Consider the following 20792-nt stretch of genomic DNA (forward strand, 5'->3'; position numbering starts at 1 on the left):
ACAAGAAAGTGTTTGTTTCTGTTGTCCCTCGCTACGGCTAAGAGAACTAGTGAGTTACATGCCCTAGAGTCTCATGTGGGTTTTAAAGGAGACTCGGCTATCTGTTCGTTTCAGACACTGTTTCTGGCGAAAAACGAAAATCCTTCAAAGCCATGGCCCAGGAGCTTCGAAGTAAAAGGCTTGTCTAACCTAGTAGGTAGGGAAGCAGAAAGGTCCCTTTGCCCGGTCAGAGCGCTAAAGTCTTACCTGAATAGAAAGAAGCAGATGGGGGGTTCTCAGCAAGGTCTATGGTGCTCTGTAAAAGACCCAAAAAGACCTATGTCAAAAAATGCCTTGGCCTTCTTTGTTAGAAGTGTAATAATGGAGGCGCATAATAATTGCCCAGATGACTCCTTCAAACTTCTTAGAGTAAAAGCTCATGAAGTTAGAGCAGTTACAACGTCACTTGCATTTCAAAGAAATATGTCGCTAAAGGATATCCTCGAAGCGACATATTGGAGATGCAATTCAGTTTTTGCATCTCACTACTTGAAGGACGTACGGGTAACCTACGAGAAATGTTTTTCTCCCGGTCCGTTTGTGTCAGCGGATACGGTCCTGGGTCTTGAAGCAAATACCGATCCTTAAATTATTTATATGTGCGTAACCCTCTTGTTAGATATGTTCTTGACTTTCTGCTAGCAAGAGTGCTAGATGTCGCACAGGCGGCCGTCACTATTGCTCAGTAAGGAACTCGAGTTGTATCTGACTAATAGAGTGGTACAAATATTTTTTTTTTGTACTTTAATGTTTGCGTGATTTCTGTGTGATTCGAGTTATTGGTTGTTTGTGAGGAGTTTGGGGGATAACTCTTGACAATCTTAGAACTAACACAGGTGTTAGGATCGGGTGATCGGGATCGGTTTTGTGCTTCTTGAATAAGGCGTGTTGTCATGTTAGTGGATTAGCACCCATTGACAAATGCCAGTTAGGCTCTGCCGAGTAAGTGGATAAGACCCCATCGACAGACCCACAAGAACTCTTGGCCACAGATCAGTATCTCACTAAGGCTCTTGAGGCGAAGCAGACTCCTAGGCAGTAACCATGAAGTCTTCCGCCTAATCAGGTAGGAACCATGGTCTATAAATACCTACAACATATGTTGTTTACCTGTCTATTTCAGTAGTTAGCTGTCTCTTACCCTCCACCAAAGGGTGCCAATCAGCTAAGTATATATCTGTCAGGGAAGTTGAATGTATGAAAATGATATTGTCATGATACAATAAAGTTTCATACATACTTACCTGGCAGATATATATGATAAATGGCCCACCCAGCCTCCCCGCAGGAGACAGGTGGAAGAGAGAAAATCTGATAGAAAACGGGAATGGTTCCTAGTCCTGTCACCCAGTGCAGGGCGGTAGATCACCTGACCTACCTGTAGCGAGTGCCGCGAAATTTGAATTTCTGTCGGGGATGATGGAGTCTATAGCTAAGTATATATCTGCCAGGTAAGTATGTATGAAACTTTGTTGTATCATGACAATATCATTTTTTTCATGAAGCTTACCTGTCAGATATATATATTGCTCTATTCTCCAAAGTCCGACAGAATTTCAAAACTTGCGACACACGTAGTGGGAGTCAGGTGGTTAGTACCCATTCCCGCCGCTGGGAGGCGGGTATCAGGAACCATTCCCATTTTCTATTCAGATTTTCTCTGTCGCCGGTACTGTCAACACCTGTTTTCAGTACCTCCGTCTTAGGATTTTGAAACTTCTTTGCTACTTAAGTATCCTGATTGTCTTTTGGTTATTGAACTTGGATTTGTGGCTAGGCACACGCTATTTGTGGACTGTTTTTGATTTTGGCTTGATTTTTCCTTCAACTAAGATGTCTGGGTCTAGTTCGGCTAGTGTCAGAGTGTGTTGTATGGAAGAATGTAAGGTGAGGCTACCGAAGGCTTCGGTAGACCCCCACACAGTATGCACGAGTTGTAGGGGACATGTGTGTATGATTGATGATCGTTGTAAGGAGTGTGAAAGTCTGTCTGATTCAGGTTGGAAGGCGTATGAATCCTATGTGCGCAAGTTAGAGCGTGATAGGATCAGGAGGTCTTCCTCCAGGAGTATGTCAGGCAGTAGACGTCAGGGCAGTAATGTTTCTTCTGCTAACCCTCCAGTAGATTTTACAACTCCTAAACCTGTAGTGTTGCCTTCGGGCCCTGAAATGGTGTCTGTGGAGGGTAATGCCCTGTCTATGATTCTAGAGTCTCTATGTAATCTAGAATCCAAAGTGCTCGCCTTGGAAGGTAGAAGTGATAATAGTGCAGTGAAGTGCAGTGATAGTGCCCCTAGTGTTGTGGAGGGGGCGTCAGATCGACCCTATAATGCCTCTAGGCCCAGACCTCTGCCGGACTCCCAGGAATCAGGGAGTGGGCAAGTCGAAAGCCGAAGGAGGGTTACGGGGGTTCCCTCCCGATCTGGCGTCCCTTCGGCAGGACCTGTTGACGCTTCCCAGGCTGCCAAGGAGCGTGCTCGTGCACGTATCCTTCAGGAGTGCTTCTCGTCTTCCGAGGCGTCCTCCCCGCACAGGGGTTGGAGCTCCCGGAAGGACTCGCTCCCTCTGAAGAGAACAAAGACGCTAGATGTCGCACAGGCGGCCGTCGTCTTTGGTTTCTCAGAGGAGGGTGCTTCACGTCCTTTCGCTCCTTCTGCTTTGCGGTCGTCGCCTGAACATTTTGACGACTTTCCACCGCAAAAGAGAACAAACACGCAAAATGTCGCACAGGCGGCCGTCGTCTTTGGGCTCAGAGAGGGGGACGCTTCACGTCCTTTCTCTTCTGCTGTTTTGCGGTCGTCTCCGGAGAGTTTTGCTGCCTTTCCTCCGCAAAAGAAGACCAGTACGTCATCCGATGATGATGCTTTTGAGCGCCCCAGTCGCTCCAGGGATAGAACTGTTGCGGTCCCTGTGAGAAGGAAGACGGCGTACCCTCGCCCCTCGTCTTCTCACAGGATCAGCCCTTCCCCTGAGAAGGAGTCTTCTCCGACAAAGAAGATCATCCTTTCAATGCAGCAACAACTTGCTTCGTTGCTTGCCGAGAGAGAGGCTGAGCCGCGTCGGAGGAGGAAGGATGATAGACTGCCTATCAAGAGGTCCAGACAGTCTCCCTCGCCTTCTCCTCGCTCGTCTTTTTCTCCTGTTTTGTCGCCCTCTGGATTTCATAAGGCTCCCCAGCGTTTGTTGAGAGGGCGTGAGGAACGTCTCCCCAAACGTTCTTCTGTCGAGAGGGAGGAACGTCTTCACGTTTGTAGCGAGGATTGTTTTCCTGCTCACCAAGACGCTCCCCTCTCTTCTCATTATAACGCTCCGTTTGTGAAGCAAGACGTTCGTTCTTCGGTTAGACAGGACGTTTTTGTACATGCAACTTACCTGGCAGATATATACTTAGCTATAGACTCGGTCGTCCTGACAGAATTTCAAAACTTGGGGCACATGCGACAGGTAGGTCAGGTGATCTACCATTCCCGCCGTTGGGTGGCGGGATCCGGAACCATTCCCGTTTTCTAAACCAGATTTTCTCTGTCGCTGGTGCTAACAACATCTGTTGTTAGTTCCTCCTACTTGGATTTCTTCTCGTTTGCCGAGGATTAAGATTGGTTCTATTTTGGTGACGTATTCTTTTTTCTCTGGCTTGGCATATGCTAATTGTGGACTGTTTTTCGATTTTGATTAGGAATTTTCTCTCACGATGTCTGATGTTAAGGCTTCTCCTGTGTATAGGGTGTGTACAAAGGAGGATTGTAAGACTAGGTTACCGAAAGCTTCGGTAGACCCTCATAATGTGTGCTCGAAATGTAGAGGTACTGAATGTTCATTGAATAACACCTGTAATGAATGCGAGAATTTAACAGAACTTGAATGGAAGAACTTAACCTCTTATGTAAAGAAACTTGAGAGAGATAGAGTTAGGAAGGCTTCCGCTAGGACCTCCAGTAGATCTTGCTCGTTAGAACAAGAATATGATAACGTTGTAGTTACTAACATTTCTCCCTTAACCTCAGCTTCTTCTCCCTTTATTGAATCCAAGGATTCGTCCTCTGAAAGGGAAACCGAGAAAGCCTCTATCAAGAAGCTTCAAGCTCAGCTACGAGCTATGGATAAAGGTAAGAGTGATGATAGTGATATGTGCAGTGTACCCAGTGAAGTGGAGGGGGCGTCTGACCGGTTCCGCATTGCTCCTAGGCCTAGACCTCTTCAAACTCCCAGGACCAGGGGAGGAGGAATGTCAACAGCCGCAGGGAGGATGTGGAACATCCCCAACGGTCAGGCGTCCCTTCGGTAGATCCTGAAGTAGCGTCCCAGGCTACCTTGGATAGCCGAAGAAAAGGCATCCTAAGGGAGTGTTTTTCGGCCTCAGATTCATCATCTCGTCGTGGATGGAGTTCGGCCACACAATCGCGCCCCTTGAAAAGAGCCTGGAAGGCTCCTAAAGGAGACGCTGCGGATTCAAGCCCAGAGCGTTTTCCAGAGGATTGGCCTTCGGATCATAAGAAGGCGAGGCAGGATGCGCCCTCTCCTCAAGATCCCACGAAGAGGTTCCTGATCAGCCTACAGGAGCAGTTGTCCTCTTTGGTAGGCTCCTTCGCCAAAGACTCTACAAGAAGGAAGGACATCTCTCTTCCTGTCAAGAGCTCCACGAGGAGGCTCGCTGTCAGCAAGCGCCCCTCTTCTGCTAGGAGGGAGCTCTCGGACTCTCCCAGGCGCTTCTCTCCAGATTCTAGAGACTCTTTTGATAGGAGTTATTCTCCTGATAAGCGCTCCCCTTCGCCCTATAGGCGCTCTTCTCCTCATGGTAGGCGCTCTCCCCAGAGCAGACGCCTGGAGCCCAACAGGAGCACCTCGGTCCAGGAGCACTCTCCCGTAATACCAGAGATTCACAGCCGCTCCCCTAGGAGTCTCCAGAGACGCCAGGAGACTAGCGAACGCCAGGAACCTAGCAGGAGCCAGGATCATGTAAGGCGCAAGGAGCCCACCGAGCGCTAGGAACCTAGCAGGCGCCAGGATCATGTCAGGTGCCAGGAGCCTTCGGGGCGCCAGGATTCAGTCAGGCGCCAGGAGCCTAGCGAGCGCCAGAAGAAGAGTAGGCGCCACGATCCCGTCAAGCGCAAGGAGCCTGTCGGACTCCAGGATCTTCACAGATCCCCTTCTTTTAGGAGTTCTTCCCCGCCTAAAAGACAGGAGTCTCAGATCCCTTCGAGGTCTAACAAGAACAAGAGTTTGTCTCGAGATGAGCGTACTCCTTCTCGGGAAAGGAGTCCTCCTTGTAAGAGCCCCCTCCCTCCCAAACGCTCTCCCTCAGTCGGAGCGGAGCGTTGGAGGAAATTTCGGATGAGGATAACCCTGTGGATGCAGCAGTCTCAGACTACAAGAGGCTTTCATTGCTTCTCTTCAAGGAGTTCGGAGACTCCCTTCATCCTGCTGATCCGCCCTCACCTGGTTCTCTTATGTCTAGTACCAGAGCTCATAAGTCCTCATCGTTTGTAAAGATGCGCCCTGCTCTCTGCATGAAGAAGGCATTGAAGAATTTTGGAGAATGGCTGCAATCCAGAAGGGAAGCGGGCAAGACAGTTTTTTCCTGTCCTCGTTCCAAATTAACAGGAAAACCTGGAAGGTGGTACGAGACCAAAGAGCCGATGGGATTGGGTCTCCCTTCATCGGCAGACGCTGATTTTGCATCTGTAGTAGATTCCTCTAGGAGACGGTCTCTACTTTCAGTGAAGGCAACTTGGGAGATGTGCGAGCTCGACCATCTTCTCACGGGCTTTTTAGAACATTGGAGGTATTTAACTTCATGGACTGGGTCTTGGGAGCATTAGCTAAGAGAGCCCAGGACACGGATTTCGTCACTATGGAGGAGCTCTCTAGTGTTTTGGCCTGCCTAGATAGAGCGGTGATGGACGGCTCAGTTGAAATTGCTTCTCTCTTTGGAACAGGAGTGCTGAAGAAGAGATCAGTTTATAGTTCCTTCCTTACGAAAGCAGTATCTCCTCTGCAGAGATCCTCCCTTTTATTCTCGCCGCTTTCTTCACACCTTTTTCCACAGGATACGGTCAAGGAAGTTGCAAGATCCTTAACGGAGAAGGCCACCCAAGATCTCCTCACTAATTCGGCAAAAAAGTTTAGACCTGTGGTACCTTTGGACAAAAAAGAGAAAGTCTCGTTTCAACAGCCCTTTCGAGGAGCCTCCTCTTCTAGAGCCCCTTTTAGAGGTCGCAGACCTGATCGCAGGAGTAGAAGGTCCTTCGGGAAATCTAGATGAACAGATAGTCCTCCAGACAAAAGTAGGCGCCAGACTGCTGCACTTTGCCAAAGTCTGGGCGCAGAGAGGAGCGGACACCTGGTCCCTCTCAATCCTAAGAAAAGGATACTTAATCCCCTTCAGGGAAAATCCTCCCTTGACTACAACTCCAAGGGAGTTAACTGCAAGATACTCAGATCCTGTCCAAAGTTTAGCGATTCAACAAGCAGTAGAGCAGATGATTATGAAAGAAGCCATAGAACCGGTGCAGGATCTCCAGTCCCCAGGTTTTTACAATCGGCTGTTCCTTGTACCAAAAGCCTCGGGGGGATGGAGGCCGGTTTTAGACGTCAGTGCTCTGAATTTCTTTGTCATCAAGAAGAAATTCTCGATGGAGACGTCTTCCTCTGTTCTTTCTGCACTTCGTCCAGGGGACTGGATGGTGTCCCTGGACCTTCAAGATGCATATTTCCATGTGCCAATTCATCCGGCCTCGCGGAAATACCTAAGATTTATGTTTCAGGGAAGAGTCTTCCAATTTCGAGCGCTGTGCTTTGGACTCTCGACAGCCCCTCAGGTCTTCACAGACATCATGAAGAATGTAGCTCATTGGCTACATTTGAAAGGGATCAGGATCTCCCTATATTTGGACGATTGGCTCATAAGGGCCCAATCGAAGGATCAAAGTCTGGAGGACCTTTCATTCACCCTAAACTTAACCAAGTCTCTGGGACTTTTAGTCAATCCCGAGAAGTCCATGATGGTTCCCCAGCAAAGCATTGTCTATCTGGGGATTCAGATGGATTCTCGGGATTTTTTAGCGTCTCCTTCCCAGGAAAGGAGAGAACGCTGCTTAGAAAAGGTGGCAGTCTTTCTAAAGAAAGAACATTGTTCCGCGAGGGAGTGGATGAGTCTGCTGGGGACCCTCTCCTCGCTGGAACAGTTCGTTTCTTTAGGAAGACTACACCTCAGACCCCTTCAATTTTACCTGAAGAAGAGATGGGATCGGAAGTCACAAGAACTGGGAGACTCCTTTCCTATATCAGAGAAGATAAAGGAGAATCTCTGCTGGTGGTTGGATCCACAGAAGTTAAGCAAGGGGATCTCTCTTCACTTAAAGAGCCCTCTCCTAGCGTTATTTGCAGACGCGTCAGACATGGGATAGGGAGCAACGCTAGGTACGAGAGAAGTGTCAGGCACCTGGAGCGAAGAACAGGTGTCCTGGCAAATAAACATGAAAGAATTGACAGCCATTCATCTAGCTCTCATTCATTTTGAGAAGCAGGTATCAGGATTGGTAATTCAAATTCACTCGGACAATACAACAGCCCTAGCATATATAAAGAAACAGGGGGGAACGCATTCCTTCTCCCTTTACGAGTCAGCGAGGGACCTGCTGGTCTGGGCTCAAGAGAGGAAGATCTCTCTCCTCACAAGGTTTGTTCAAGGAGAGAGAAACGTCCGTGCGGACCTTTTGAGCAGAAAAGACCAAGTCCTACCCACAGAGTGGACACTCAACCCTCAAGTCTGCGAGCAACTTTGGCGGTTGTGGGGAAGACCGAATGTAGACCTGTTCGCTACCAACAAGAACAACAGGCTGGAAACTATTGCTCCCCGATCTCGGACCCGAGAGCAGTGGCCATAGACGGCCTTCTGCTAAACTGGGCAGGTTTAGACGGTTACGCTTTTCCCCCTTTCAAGATAGTAGGGGAAGTTATAAGAGAGTTCGCCTGCTCAGAAGGAACAAGGATGACACTGATTGCTCCCTTTTGGCCAGCACTAGATTGGTTCACAGAGGTACTGGAGTGGATGGTGGATTTTCCCAGGTCGCTTCCACTTAGGAGCGATCTTCTCAAACAGCCCCACTTCGACAGATTTCACAAGAACCTCTCCGCTCTAAGTCTGACTGCCTTCAGACTATCAAAGGACTCATTAGAGCGAGGGGCTTTTCGCGCGAGGCTGCTAAAGCTATCGCAAGAGCCAGAAGATATTCCGCTTCAAGAGTGTATCAGTCGAAGTGGGAGGTGTTTAGAAGATGGTGCAAGGCTAAGAAAGTATCCTCTTCCAGTACCTCTGTAACTAACATCGCTGATTTTCTCCTTTATTTAAAGAAGAATTGTAGCTTAGCAGTGTCAACAGTGAAGGGTTACAGGAGTATGGGCCTCTGTTTTCAGGCATAGAGGCCTAGATCTTACTAATAATAAAGATCTTCATGACCTTATAAGGTCTTTTGAAACTTCTAAAGGTCAGAAGATTAGAAGCCCTAGCTGGAACTTGGATTTAGTGCTTAAGTTCCTCATGTCAGAGAAGTTTGTACCTTCACATACAGCCTCCTTCAGAGACTTAACTAGGAAGTCTTTATTCCTCTTCTCTCTAGCAACGGCTAAGAGAACAAGTGAGCTACAGGCTTTGGAAGGTAGAGTGGGTTTTAGGAAGGATTCAGCGATTTGCTCCTTCAAGCCACTCTTCTTAGCTAAGAACGAAAATCCTTCCAAACCATGGCCAAGAAGCTTCGAGGTAAGAGGACTTTCTTCATTAGCAGGAAAGGAACTGGAGAGGACTTTGTGTCCTGTCAGAGCCCTCAAGTTCTACCTAAAAAAAGAAAGCATTACTAGGGGGTACAGAAGAAAGTCTCTGGTGCTCAGTCAAGGATCCTAAGAGACCTATTTCGAAGAACGCCCTGACGTTCTTCATTAAAGATGTGATAAAGGAGGCCCATCTCTCATGCAGTGAAGAGCTCCTCAAGCTACTCAGAGTAAAAGCACACGAAGTGAGAGCCATAGCAACGTCAATGGCTTTCCACAAAACTTGGTCCCTCCAGGCCAGGCTCTTATAGAGTCAACATACTGGAGGTGTAACTCTGTTTTCGCCTCTAATTATTTAAGGGACGTGAATTACGTATGAGAAGTGCTTCTCTCTGGGAGCTTACGTTTCCGCGGATTCAGTGCTGGGAAAAGGAGACGAGGTTAATCCTTCTTAACTTAGTTTATTTTTTAATTTATCTGTTATGTTATTTGGTGGTTGTTTTTTATTGGTCGATTGAAAGATTCTAACATTACTAATATGGTCAGGTGATCAGGATTGGCTTTAGTGCTCCTTGTTTTTTACTAGTAAAGAAACCTAAAGCTCTGTCATGTAAGGGGGCTAGTCCCCATTGATATGATATAGGTAAAGGCTCTGCCATGTAAGTGGGTCAGCCCCCATTGGCACGATCCAGAGAAGGCTCTGTCGCGTAAGCGGGCTAGCCCCCAGTGACATGATCCAGAGGAGTTTTCAGTCATAGGTCCCTACCTCGCTGAAACTCTTGAGGCAGGCAGACTCATAGACAGTAATCATGAAGTCTTCTGCCCAATCAGGTAAGAACCATGGATTATATATCCTAAAACATATGTTGTTTTTTCCCTGTTTTTTAATATGATATTGTTAAGATACAATAAAGTTTGTTCATACTTACCTGGCAGATATATATATAGCTGTATTCTCTGAAGTCCGACAGAATTTCTAAAAACTTACGACACATGTAGTGGGAGTAGGGTGGTTAGTACCCATTCCTGCCGCTGGGAGGCGGGTATCAGGAACCATTCCCATTTTCTATCAGATTTTCTATCTCCACTGTCTCCTGAGGGGAGGTGGGTGGGTACTTTAAATATATATATCTGCCAGGTAAGTATGAACAAACTTTATTGTATCTTAACAATATCATTTTGTTCATGAAACTTACCTGTCAGATATATATAGTATAGCTGAATCCCACCTTTGGCGGTGGGGAAGACAGAAAAGGATTTTAGGAAACATATACATGTAGATGATTGACATCTTGGTTCCTTACCTGTTAGCATAGCTGACTTCGTGATTACTGTCACCCAAACCTGCTTCTGCTTCACTAGAGTTACCAACAAGGTAGTGACCTGTGTAGTTGGTGCGCTCTAGATGATCTGTCAACGGGGACGTGACCACAGTGTGACTAGACCATGACCATACTTATGAGGGCAACGAGGCAAAACCACCACCTAAGTTAGCCTAACAAAATACTCCCACATAAAAAAGGTTAATAGAAGGGAAGTCTGCATTCGGCGGCCGACCCTACAACCATAAACATTGCAAAGATTTAAAAAACTCGCCTACCCTTTTCTATGGGAAAGGATGAGTGCTACCTCCTGCCCCCAAAATAGTGTCTGCGGCGACGTATGGCCCAAGAGAGTAACAGTTTTTGTATGTCGTTCTGACCTCCCGTAGGTAGTGCGAGGCGAACACCGAGTTACTCCTCCAAAAAGTGGCACTCAAAATGTCTTTGAGGGCCATATTTTTCTGGAAGGCTATCAAGGTCGAAATAGCCCTCACCTCGTGAGCGTTTACTCTTAACAGTCCAAAGTCACTGTCCTTGCAAGATGAGTGCGCCTCCTTTATGGTGTCCCTTAAGAAGAATGTCAGTGCATTCTTGGACATGGGCATATCTGGTCTCTTGACTGAACACCATAAGTTCTCTGCAGAACCTCTACAATTCCTTGTTCTCCGAAGGTATTCTCTTAGAGCTCTGACAGGACACAGGACTCTTTCTGGCTCTTGACCAATGATCTCCGCCATCCCCTTGATCTCGAAAGACCTAGGCCAAGGGTCGGAGGGGTTTTCATTCTTAGCCAGAAACGTCATCCCCAAAGAGCAGACAGCATTATGCTCTTTGAAGCCGACATGCTTATTTATTGCTTGTATTTCGCTAACTCTCTTCGCCGTCGCCAGAGCAGTTAGGAATAGTCTTCTTCGTCAAGTCTTGCAAAGACGCAGTGTGAAGTGGTTCAAAGCGACTCGACATTAAAAACTTAAGGACCACGTCTAAGTCCAAGAAGGCAACTTAGGAAGAGGCACCTTGGTGGTCTCAAAAGATCTCAAAAGATCGTGGAGATCTTTGTTATTCGCTAGATCTAGACCTCTATGGCGAAAAACTACAGATAAAACGCTTCTGTAGCCCTTAATAGTCGACACTGCTAACTTCAAATCTCGTCTGAGATAAAGGAGAAAGTCGGCGATCTGGCTCAGAGGTCTTGGTAGAGGAAACTCCCTTCTTCTTACACCAGCTCCTAAAAGCTGTCCACTTCGATTGGTACACAGCGATTGATGAAGGTCTCGCGGTGGCGATAGCTTTAGCCACAGGTTTCGAAAAACCTCTCGCTCTGGCCAGCTTCTGGATAGTCTGAACGCAGTCAGACTCAGAGCGGAGAGGTTTTTGTGGTACCTCTCGAAGTGGGGCTGTTTGAGTAGATCTCTCCTCGACGGAAGAGATCTCGGAAAATCTACCAGGAAGGACATCACCTCTGTGAACCAGTCCGCTGCGGGCCAAAAGGGGGCGATTAACGTCAACCTCGTCCCTTCCGAAGCTGCAAATTTCATACATTCAACTTACCTGTCAGATATATACTTAGCTAAGACTCCGTCGTCCCCGACAGAAATTCAAATTTCGCGCCACTCGCTACAGGTAGGTCAGGTGATCTACCGGCATGCCCTTGGTGGCAGGACTAGGAACCATTCCTGTTTTCTATCATATTTTCTCTGTCGCCGGTGGTATCAACATTGTTTTTACTACCTCCTGACCTGAAATCTTATTTCAAAGCTTTTGATCATCGTTTCATCGGACTTTTTGGTGACGTACCTGGATCGTGGTTTTGGCATTCGCTACTGTGGACTGAATTTGGACTTGCTTTTTTATTTTTCTCAGTATGTCTGATTCAAGTGTTAGTGTGAGAATGTGTGTGAATGTAGGCTGCAAGGTGAGGATACCGAAGGCTTCGGTTGATCCTCACACTGTATGTCGTAAATGTAGGGGGTTTGAATGTTCTTCAACTAATACCTGTCATGAATGTGAGGGGTTGAATGCTGAAGAATGGAAGACTCTAACTTCTTACTTGAAGAAGTTAGAGAGGGATAGAGTTAGACGTGCAAAGGGTGTGTGTACAAGGCCTATTGAGCCTTTTATTGAGTCTATCTCTCCTAATGTTAATGTTAATGTTTTTTATTCTCCCTTTGTTTCGGGACATTCACAGGCTTTGCAATCAGAATCGGCCTCTGAAATCGCCGACCTGAAGGCTACTATCCACAAGATGAGGTCCAAAATGGCGGCCTTACAAGGTAAGGATAGTGACAGTGATGTGTTCAGTGAAGTGAGTGCTCCCAGTGTTGTGGAGGGGGCGTTTGATCGTCTCTGTGACGCTCCCAGGCCTAGACCGCTTCCAAGCTCCCATGCCCAGAGGAGAAGGAAAGTCGAAAGCCTTAAGGAGGTTGTGGAGAATCCCCAACGGTCAGACGTCCCTTCAGCAGGCTCTGTCTCGCATCAGACTGCTCAGGACCGCTTTAGGAAAAGCGTCCTGCGAGAGCGTTTCTCTTCTTCTCCCTCTCCTTCACCTAAAAGACGGTGGAAGGACTCGGATCTTTCCAGGCCCCTGAAAAGGCATTGGAAAGAACCTTCTTTGAACTCGAGCCCAGAGCGCTTCTCTGATGAAGCTCCCTCCTCGATCAAGAAGGCGAAGGTTGTGTCGATGTCTCCCTATATGCACGTAGCGGATCGTTCTCCTTCGAGGTCTCCCTCTCCTCCCATTGAAGAGGACGCGGAAGAAGCTTCTAAGAGGATCCTACTAGCTGTTCAAGAGCAGCTAGCCTCCTTGGTAGGAGTTCTGGCTAGAGATCCTCCTGGCAAGAAGGACATTGCGCTTCCTATCAAGAAGTCTCGTCTTCTTTCCCCTGCCAGGCGCGAGGTGCCTTCCAGGCTTGAAGCTTCCTCTTCCAAGCATGTAGAAGAGGACATGCATTTCAGAACAAGCGCAAGAGAGGCATATGCCAGGCGCGAGGCTCCGGCCAGGACGCCAGCCGGGCACGAGGCGTCATCCAGGCGCGAGGCGTCATCCAGATGCGTGGAGCCAGCCAGGCGCGAGACACCAGCCAGGACGTCAACCGGGCGCGAGGCGTCATCCAAGTGCGAGACACCAGCCAGGCGTATGGCGCCAGCCAGGACGCCAGGTGTCCTGGCACATAAACTGCAAAGAACTCTTTGCCATACATCTGGCTTTGAAGAACCTAGAACCTTTTGTATCGAACAAAGTAGTTCAAGTAAATGTGGACAACACCACCGCGCTTGCCTACATTCGGAAACAAGGAGGGACTCACTCCTTGTTCCTTTACGAACTAGCAAGAGACCTACTGCTTTGGACTTCCCAGAGAAACATCTCCCTGCTTACGAGATTTATTCAGGGAGAAAGGAACGTAAGGGCGGACAGGCTGAGCAGGAGGAACCAGGTCCTTCACACAGAGTGGACCCTCCACTCAGAAGTGTGTCAGAGTCTCTGGTCTCTTTGGGGGACTCCTCATGTGGATCTCTTCGCCACATTCCTCTCCAAAAGGCTGGAAGTCTTTTGCTCGGTGGTAGAAGACCCCAGAGCTCTGATAGTCAACGCCTTCCTACTAGACTGGTCTCACGTAGACGTCTACGCTTTTCCACCTTTCAAGATCCTGGGACTAGTTCTGAAGAAATTTGTGGCTTCAAAGAGGACAAGGATGACCCTGATAGCCCCCTTTTAGCCGGCACAAGATTGGTTCACAGAGGTGGTGGAGTGGACAGTAGATTTTCTCAGATCCCTCCCAAGAAGGATGGATCTTCTCAAGCAACCACACTTCCAGAGGGTATCATCAAAACCTCCACGCTCTCGCTCTGACTGCCTTTCGACTATCGAAAGACTTGTCAGAGCGAGAGGGTTTTCTCGCAAAGTTGCAAGAGTGATCGCGAGAGCCCGCAGAGCCTCCACTAGACGAGTATATCAGTCCAAGTGGGAAGTTTTTAGAAGGTGGTGCAAGTCTAAGAAGTTGTCCTCCTCCACTACCTCTGTGACTGAAATTGCCGATTTCTTGCTGTTTCTAAGGGAAGAATCTCATCTACTATCTGTATCCACAATAAAGGGATACAGAAGCATGCTTTCGGCAGTCTTCAGGAATAGAGGACTAGATCTGGCAGATAATAAGGATCTCCACGATCTCATAAGATCCTTTGAAACTACAAAATCTAGGGAACCGGCTCCTCCTAGCTGGAACCTAGATGTAGTGCTCAAATTCCTGTCATCTGCAAGGTTCGAACCTCCTCATCTGGCGTCTTTTCGAGACTTAACTAGAAAATGCTTATTCCTATTATCTTTAGCTACAGCAAAAAGAGTTAGTGAACTGCATGCTCTAGGGGATAAAGTAGGATTCAAGGGGGACTCCGCCATTTGCTCGTTTAAAGCTTTATTTTTAGCTAAAAACGAGAATCCCACGAATCCCTGGCCTAAGACCTTCGAGGTTAAAGGCTTATCGAGTCTCGTAGGTAAAGAGACAGAAAGATCTCTTTGTCCTGTAAGAGCACTAAAATTCTACCTTCAGAGAAAACACCAGATGGGGGGCTCTAGACAAGGTCTTTGGTGCGCGGTAAAAGACCCCACAAGACTGATGTCTAAGAATGCTCTAGCGTTCTTTGTGAGAAACGTCATTACAGATGCGCATAAGATCTGTCCTGACGACGCGTTTCGACTTTTGAGAGTGAAAGCTCATGAAGTGAGAGCAGTAGCGACGTCTCTCTCGTTTCAAGAGAATATGTCACTAAAGAACATCTTGGAAGTGACATTTTGGAGATGCAACTCAGTATTTGCATCTCATTACTTGAGAGATGTTCGTGTGACCTACGAGAAATGTTTTTCTCTAGGTCCTTTCGTGTCTGCGGATACGATCCTGGGTTTAGGAGCTAACACCGATCCTTAAATTTGTACATACCTTCTATTAGATATGTTCTAGACTTTCTGCTGACAAAAGTGCTAGATGTCGCACTGGCGGCCAGTCACTATTGTTCAGTAAGGAACTCTTGTGATATCTTATTAGATGAGTATTATTATTATTTTTTTTTTTTTTAAATTATGTATGTGTGCGTAATGTGTTTTTGAGTTATGGTTGTTGTGAAGAGTTTGGGGATAACTCGGAACAATCTTTAATACTAACATGGTGGTTAGGATCAGGTGGTTGGGATCGGTTGTGTGCTCCTTCATAAGGTGTATTGTCATATAAGTGGATCAGCCCCCATTGACAAAGTCCTTTCAGGCTCTGCCGAGTATGCGGATAAGACCCCATCGGCAGACCCACAAGAACTCTTGGCCATAGATCATATATCTCGCTAAAGTTTCTTGAGGTGATGCAGACTCCTGTTGCTTTTATCGTTTTACAATGTGTTATATACCAAAATGATCGCAATTTAGTGTACATTACAACGAAAAAAAAGTAACTTGTTACCTTTAACCGTTTTGCGCACAGCGCGATTTGAATACAATTATATATGAAATTTCGTTTTTGCGCTATCATATATTGCATTATTTATATATGATAATGATAATTTTTTTCATTTCTGATGGTTGCATACTAAACTTCAGGCAATGTCAAAAAAAGGAGCCAAAAATGAACTCTTAATCTTGAAAACTAAGCGCGCTGTGATTTTTTTAAAAAAATATTTTTTCCGCTTCCGCGCTCACTCCGAAACCCCTCCGGCATACGGGAGACAATTTTTTTTTTACCGCTCCGGCGTAAGATGGTTAATCACCCTACTTCCACTACGTGTGTCGTAAGTTTTTAGAAATTCTGTCAGACTTCAGAGAATACAGCTATATATATATCTGACAGGTAAGTTTCATGAACAAAGTTGTATTTAGCTGTCTCTTGCCCTCCACCTAGGGTGCCAATCAGCTAAGTATATATCTGCTGGGTAAGTTGCATGTACAAAAATGATATTGTTAAGATACAATAAAGTTTTGTACATACTTACCTGGCAGATATATACGATTAATGGCCCACCCAACCTCCCCTCAGGAGACAGGTGGAAGAGAAAATCTGGTTTAGAAAACGGGAATGGTTCCGGATCCCGCCACCCAGCGGCGGGAATGGTAAATCACCTGACCTACCTGTCGCGTGTGCCACGAGTTTTGAAATTCTGTCGGGACGACCGAGTCCATTTGTGTTGTATTAATCTCTGGGGAAGTGATTTACCCAGAGATTAATACAACACAAACGGTCAGTTAGGTATGGACAACAGAAGTCGGCTATTTTCAACCATATAAATGAACATAACCATAGAATAAACTGGAATTTGTCACATGTAATTTATAGCAGCAACTGCCGGTACAAGAGTCAAATAATGGAATCGGCCTTAATAAAAGAGAAGCAGGTAATGAACATCTCAAAAGGAGCGTGGATTTCAGATGTCATCGACGAGGTTTTCATTCAACCAACGCTTAAGAAGATTAAAGGAAGATTATCAGCGGGGGTGACCTAAATTGGCTTACTTGTGGACGGATCTCTTGGTATAAATACCACCTTTTCTGTAAACTTTTCTCATTCATATACCTGAAGAGAGACAGCAGTCTCTGAAATATAGTACTTTTCTCTATATTTTGGTGTTTTTATGGGCTCCTTGTATTAGATGGGATTCTGTTGTTACAGAACATTTTTACCAGTCATATATATATAATATATATATATATATATATATATATATATATGTATATATATATATTAATATATATATAATATATATAGTATATTATATATCTATATATATATATATATATATATATATAGATATATATCTATATATATATATATATATATATATATATATATATATATATATATATATATATATATGTATATATATATAATATATATATTAGATATATATATATATATATATATGTATGTATGTATGTATATATAGTTATATATGAGAGAGAGAGCTATTGACATTTAAAAAGGATTGTGTATGTAGAGTAGACAGATAAGAGAACGCAGCAAATGTACATAGTAGGTTACACAAATAAGATTATCGGCAGTTATTTAATATATCTATTCATAATATGGTCCTCCGTTTCTTTCCAGTAAGTATTCATAACATTTTCCATGTTGTTTGTAAGGCGACAGACTCCTTAATGAGTCAGTGACAGTGAGTGTTTTGACGAGCTTTCCTTGTGGAGACGCGGGCTGTTTGACATCTTTATGCCCTGAGGTCAGCTTAACACCTGAGAGAAGAACTGGCAACGCTGGAAATTTTTTTTGCCACGTTTAAGAATAAACTTGTTGTTTTATTGTTGTAAAATGCTAGAAAATTACGAGGGCTTTTAATAATTGCCAAAATTAATCAACAACCAATTATGTTTTGTTGTATAACTTATGCTGCCTTCATATACCATAAAACGTTGAGTTGGAATATTTGATGTGGCAGCATAATGGTTGATAATTAAACCATTCATTTATCTCCACCTATCATTTCTTTTCCTAAATTTATTCAAATAACAGAACTAAATCCACTATGTTCTCTTCAGTGTCCCTCAGTGGATAAAATAAGTGAATTTACTGGACTCATATCCGTGCATATTCATATCCACGAAATAACCAATCAAAACTTTTATATGCAAGTGCCTCAGCGGCGTGGTTGGTATGGTATTACCGTCCCACCTCAGTGGTCGCGGGTTCGATTCTCGGCCATTCCATTGAGGAGTGAGAGATGTGTATTTTTGGTGATAGATGTTCACTCTCGACGTGGTTCGGAAGTCACGTAAAGCCGTTGGTCCCAATGCTGAATAACCACTGGTTCCATGCAACGTAAAAACACCATACAAACAAAACAAAACTTTTATCTGACACCATCTATTTTTTTCTAATGTAGATCATTTGATTTTGAAGAAAGAAAGGTTTACATTCTCTGACTGCTTTCTTGACTTTCAGATGAAGAGGTCATTCGTCCTGACAGTGTTGACGTCGTTTTCGAAGTCTGTGGCAACAAGGACGTGAGTAATGCTTGCACCACCTTGAAGTATACAAAATCAAGTGACTTGATTGCCATATAAGTAACCTTATTAAAGGTGCGTCCATACGGTCGAACAATGTCCGACGGACAAACATTGTTATCAATTAACAATTGTCTGCCGATCTTTGCCTTGTGAGCAGAGTAAAAACACTGCTATACAACCTCATCTGGTACCACTGTTTGTTGCCAGATCTACTTCCATCGTTTCAACGTTTATGACGTCATCTTCCTTCGCCTATATGGTAACAATGTGTGTCCGTCGGACATTGTTCGACCGTGTGGACGCACCTTTAGTCTCACAATTTTGCTTATCTTTCCAGGGCTTGCCTCAAGGTGTTAGAGCACTGCGGGTAGGCGGGACTTACGTCTTCATCGGCCTTGTGCACAGAGATTCCAGGATGAACATTTTGGCGCAGACCGTCATCACGAAATGCCTCACGTTAATTGGCGAGTATCCCATTACGGTCGCGGATTATTATCGTCTTTCTCTCTAGATGTTGAATAAGTTTTTCAGAGGCCTTTTTTTCCACTTAAGATTAATAATGCTGCATCATGCATAAATACTACTTTTTTTTAGATTATAGATATTGAAGCTCTGTTTGCAAAAGAAAACATTTCTTACAACTGCCTTATTTTGCTGTGGCAATCTCAAGATTGGCGCTTCTGTTCTTAATGGTCTCTCCAGTGGCAGCCTTTCAAGCTGTTGGCCTTTCTAATCAATTAAGCAAGCAGGTTAACTAATGGTCAATACTGATACTACTACCAGGTGTGCATAACTACACGGGTAAGCACTTGGAAGAGGCCGTGAAGTTCCTCAGTCAGCATCACGACAGGTATCCATTTTCCTCGCTGATGAGACCAGTCTACCCGCTGACACAGTTCAGGGTAAGCTCTGTAAGGAACTCGCTTCTTACACCGTTACTCTGAGGCAATCAACAAGCTGCGTGTACATTTCTTTAGTCATGAAAGTTCGGGTATCTTTTGCGTTATTTGTCCTTGTGGTCGGGTCCCCTGCAGCCAGTCTGCGCTTTTCACAAACTTCATTTGTTCAGAACCTAGTTAGAATTTTGTTTGGCATATCACTGGACTTTCTGATCACTTAAATGCCTATGTATTTAGATCCTGCCTATAAATTTGAATTTCACTGTACCTAACACTAGATTAAAAGTTCCAATTTTGTATCTGTTGAGATCTTTATAGTATATATATATATATATATATATAGATATATAATATATATTATACACATATATATAATGAGTCTGATAAATATTTGCGCTAACAAGTCTGACGTCTGACCATCCCTTGACTATGAGTTACGCTCACTAATATTCCAAACTTATGTATTCAGTTCATCTTTAGTATCATTCCAGAAAGTTATTATTATTATTATTATTATTATTATTATTATTATTATTATTATTATTATTATTATTAGGTGCTTTCATAGATTAGGTCGGCCATCAGATAAAGATGTTGAATGCCACCCCAGAGTCAGCCATTTCCATTTCAGTTTATTCAGGATGAGCAGAACAGCAACATTCAAAAGTCAGACTTGTTATTAGTAACTAAAATTTGATTAGGCTTGGTTACCAAATATCCAGATCTGAAGAGATGAAACTCAACCTGGAATCTATTTAAGTCTTTCAGCAAGTTTTGAGCAAACCACGAGTGATGTTAAACATATTTTTTGCTTTTCTTTGTTATTGATATCTTTAATCTATTACAGAACGCCGTGGAAGCAGCAAAGTCTGGGCGCTTCTTCCGAGTGGGAATAAATCCGCAGTAGTCATAAATCTGAGTGGAAGTAAATAGTCTTGAATTATTGTTATTATATCATTACTAAATCAGAGTATTATATATAAATATCACATATAATAAAACTTTAATACATATAGCAGAGGTTTGTTGCAAATTATCAAACGTTTCCTTACGTTGTTAATAATATGTATAAATGCTGATATACTTACGAAGACCATAAGAGGATTTTCCTGGAGGAAATGATTACTATAAGATCATTCCTCTGTGATTATACTCATACATGGATAGGCACAATTTAGAAATGGCCTCCGGTCACGGGTAAACTGGGTTACTAAGGCCCCGTCCAGACTCCACACGGTTGAGCTTAGGTAGCTCAACAAACTTTGTTCGATGTGACGTCAGAAGCGGGAGATTCTTAACTTTTCCAAGACTTTTCCCGCGCTATCTCCGCTTCTGAGTCACGTCGAGCAAAGCTCGCCCGTATGGACGAGGCTTAAGAATCTCCTGGTTTAGAGGTACTAATGATAAATTGACAATAGGAAACTGGAATGTAAGAAGCCTGAGGCTAATTGGAAAGACAGAACAGATAGAAAATGAAATAAAAAAACATTGGGAACGCTGAAGCTAATTGGAAAGACAGAACAGACAGAATATTAGTTCAAGAAACACGGACTTAACATCCTAGTTGTTTGTGAATCATGATGCAAAGGAAAAAGTAAAGCATAAATGAGCAGCCATGATCTTAACGCCTAATACAGAAAAAGCACACTGACTCAAGAGCACTGAGCAGTTGATCACTACTGGCAAGATTTAAACCAAAACAGCGCAATATGAATAACATAGTTTGCTAAGCACTAGTAAATGAACTCTCTGGAAATATAAAAGATGGATGTCATA

At 44.6% G+C, this 20792-nt stretch overlaps 2 protein-coding genes across 2 annotated transcripts in view; one reads left to right on the plus strand and one right to left on the minus strand.

Moving 5' to 3' along the window:
* Window positions 1-20028, plus strand: part of LOC135215694 (uncharacterized) — a 44299-nt gene extending 24271 nt beyond the window's left edge. Inside the window, exons 2-5 of the mRNA XM_064250644.1 lie at window positions 18053-18114; window positions 18455-18581; window positions 18901-19019; window positions 19864-20028. Coding sequence (XP_064106714.1) covers window positions 18053-18114; window positions 18455-18581; window positions 18901-19019; window positions 19864-19923 — 368 coding nt within the window. The 3' untranslated portion in view covers window positions 19924-20028. The remainder of the gene's footprint in view (window positions 1-18052; window positions 18115-18454; window positions 18582-18900; window positions 19020-19863) is intronic.
* LOC135215695 (nucleolin-like) overlaps window positions 1-20792 on the minus strand; it is a 109350-nt gene that overhangs the window by 55700 nt on the left and 32858 nt on the right. The gene's annotated exons all lie outside the window — the stretch shown is intronic.

The sequence above is a fragment of the Macrobrachium nipponense genome, chromosome 5 (assembly GCF_015104395.2).
Source record: "Macrobrachium nipponense isolate FS-2020 chromosome 5, ASM1510439v2, whole genome shotgun sequence".
NCBI classification, from domain to species: Eukaryota; Metazoa; Arthropoda; class Malacostraca; order Decapoda; family Palaemonidae; genus Macrobrachium; species Macrobrachium nipponense.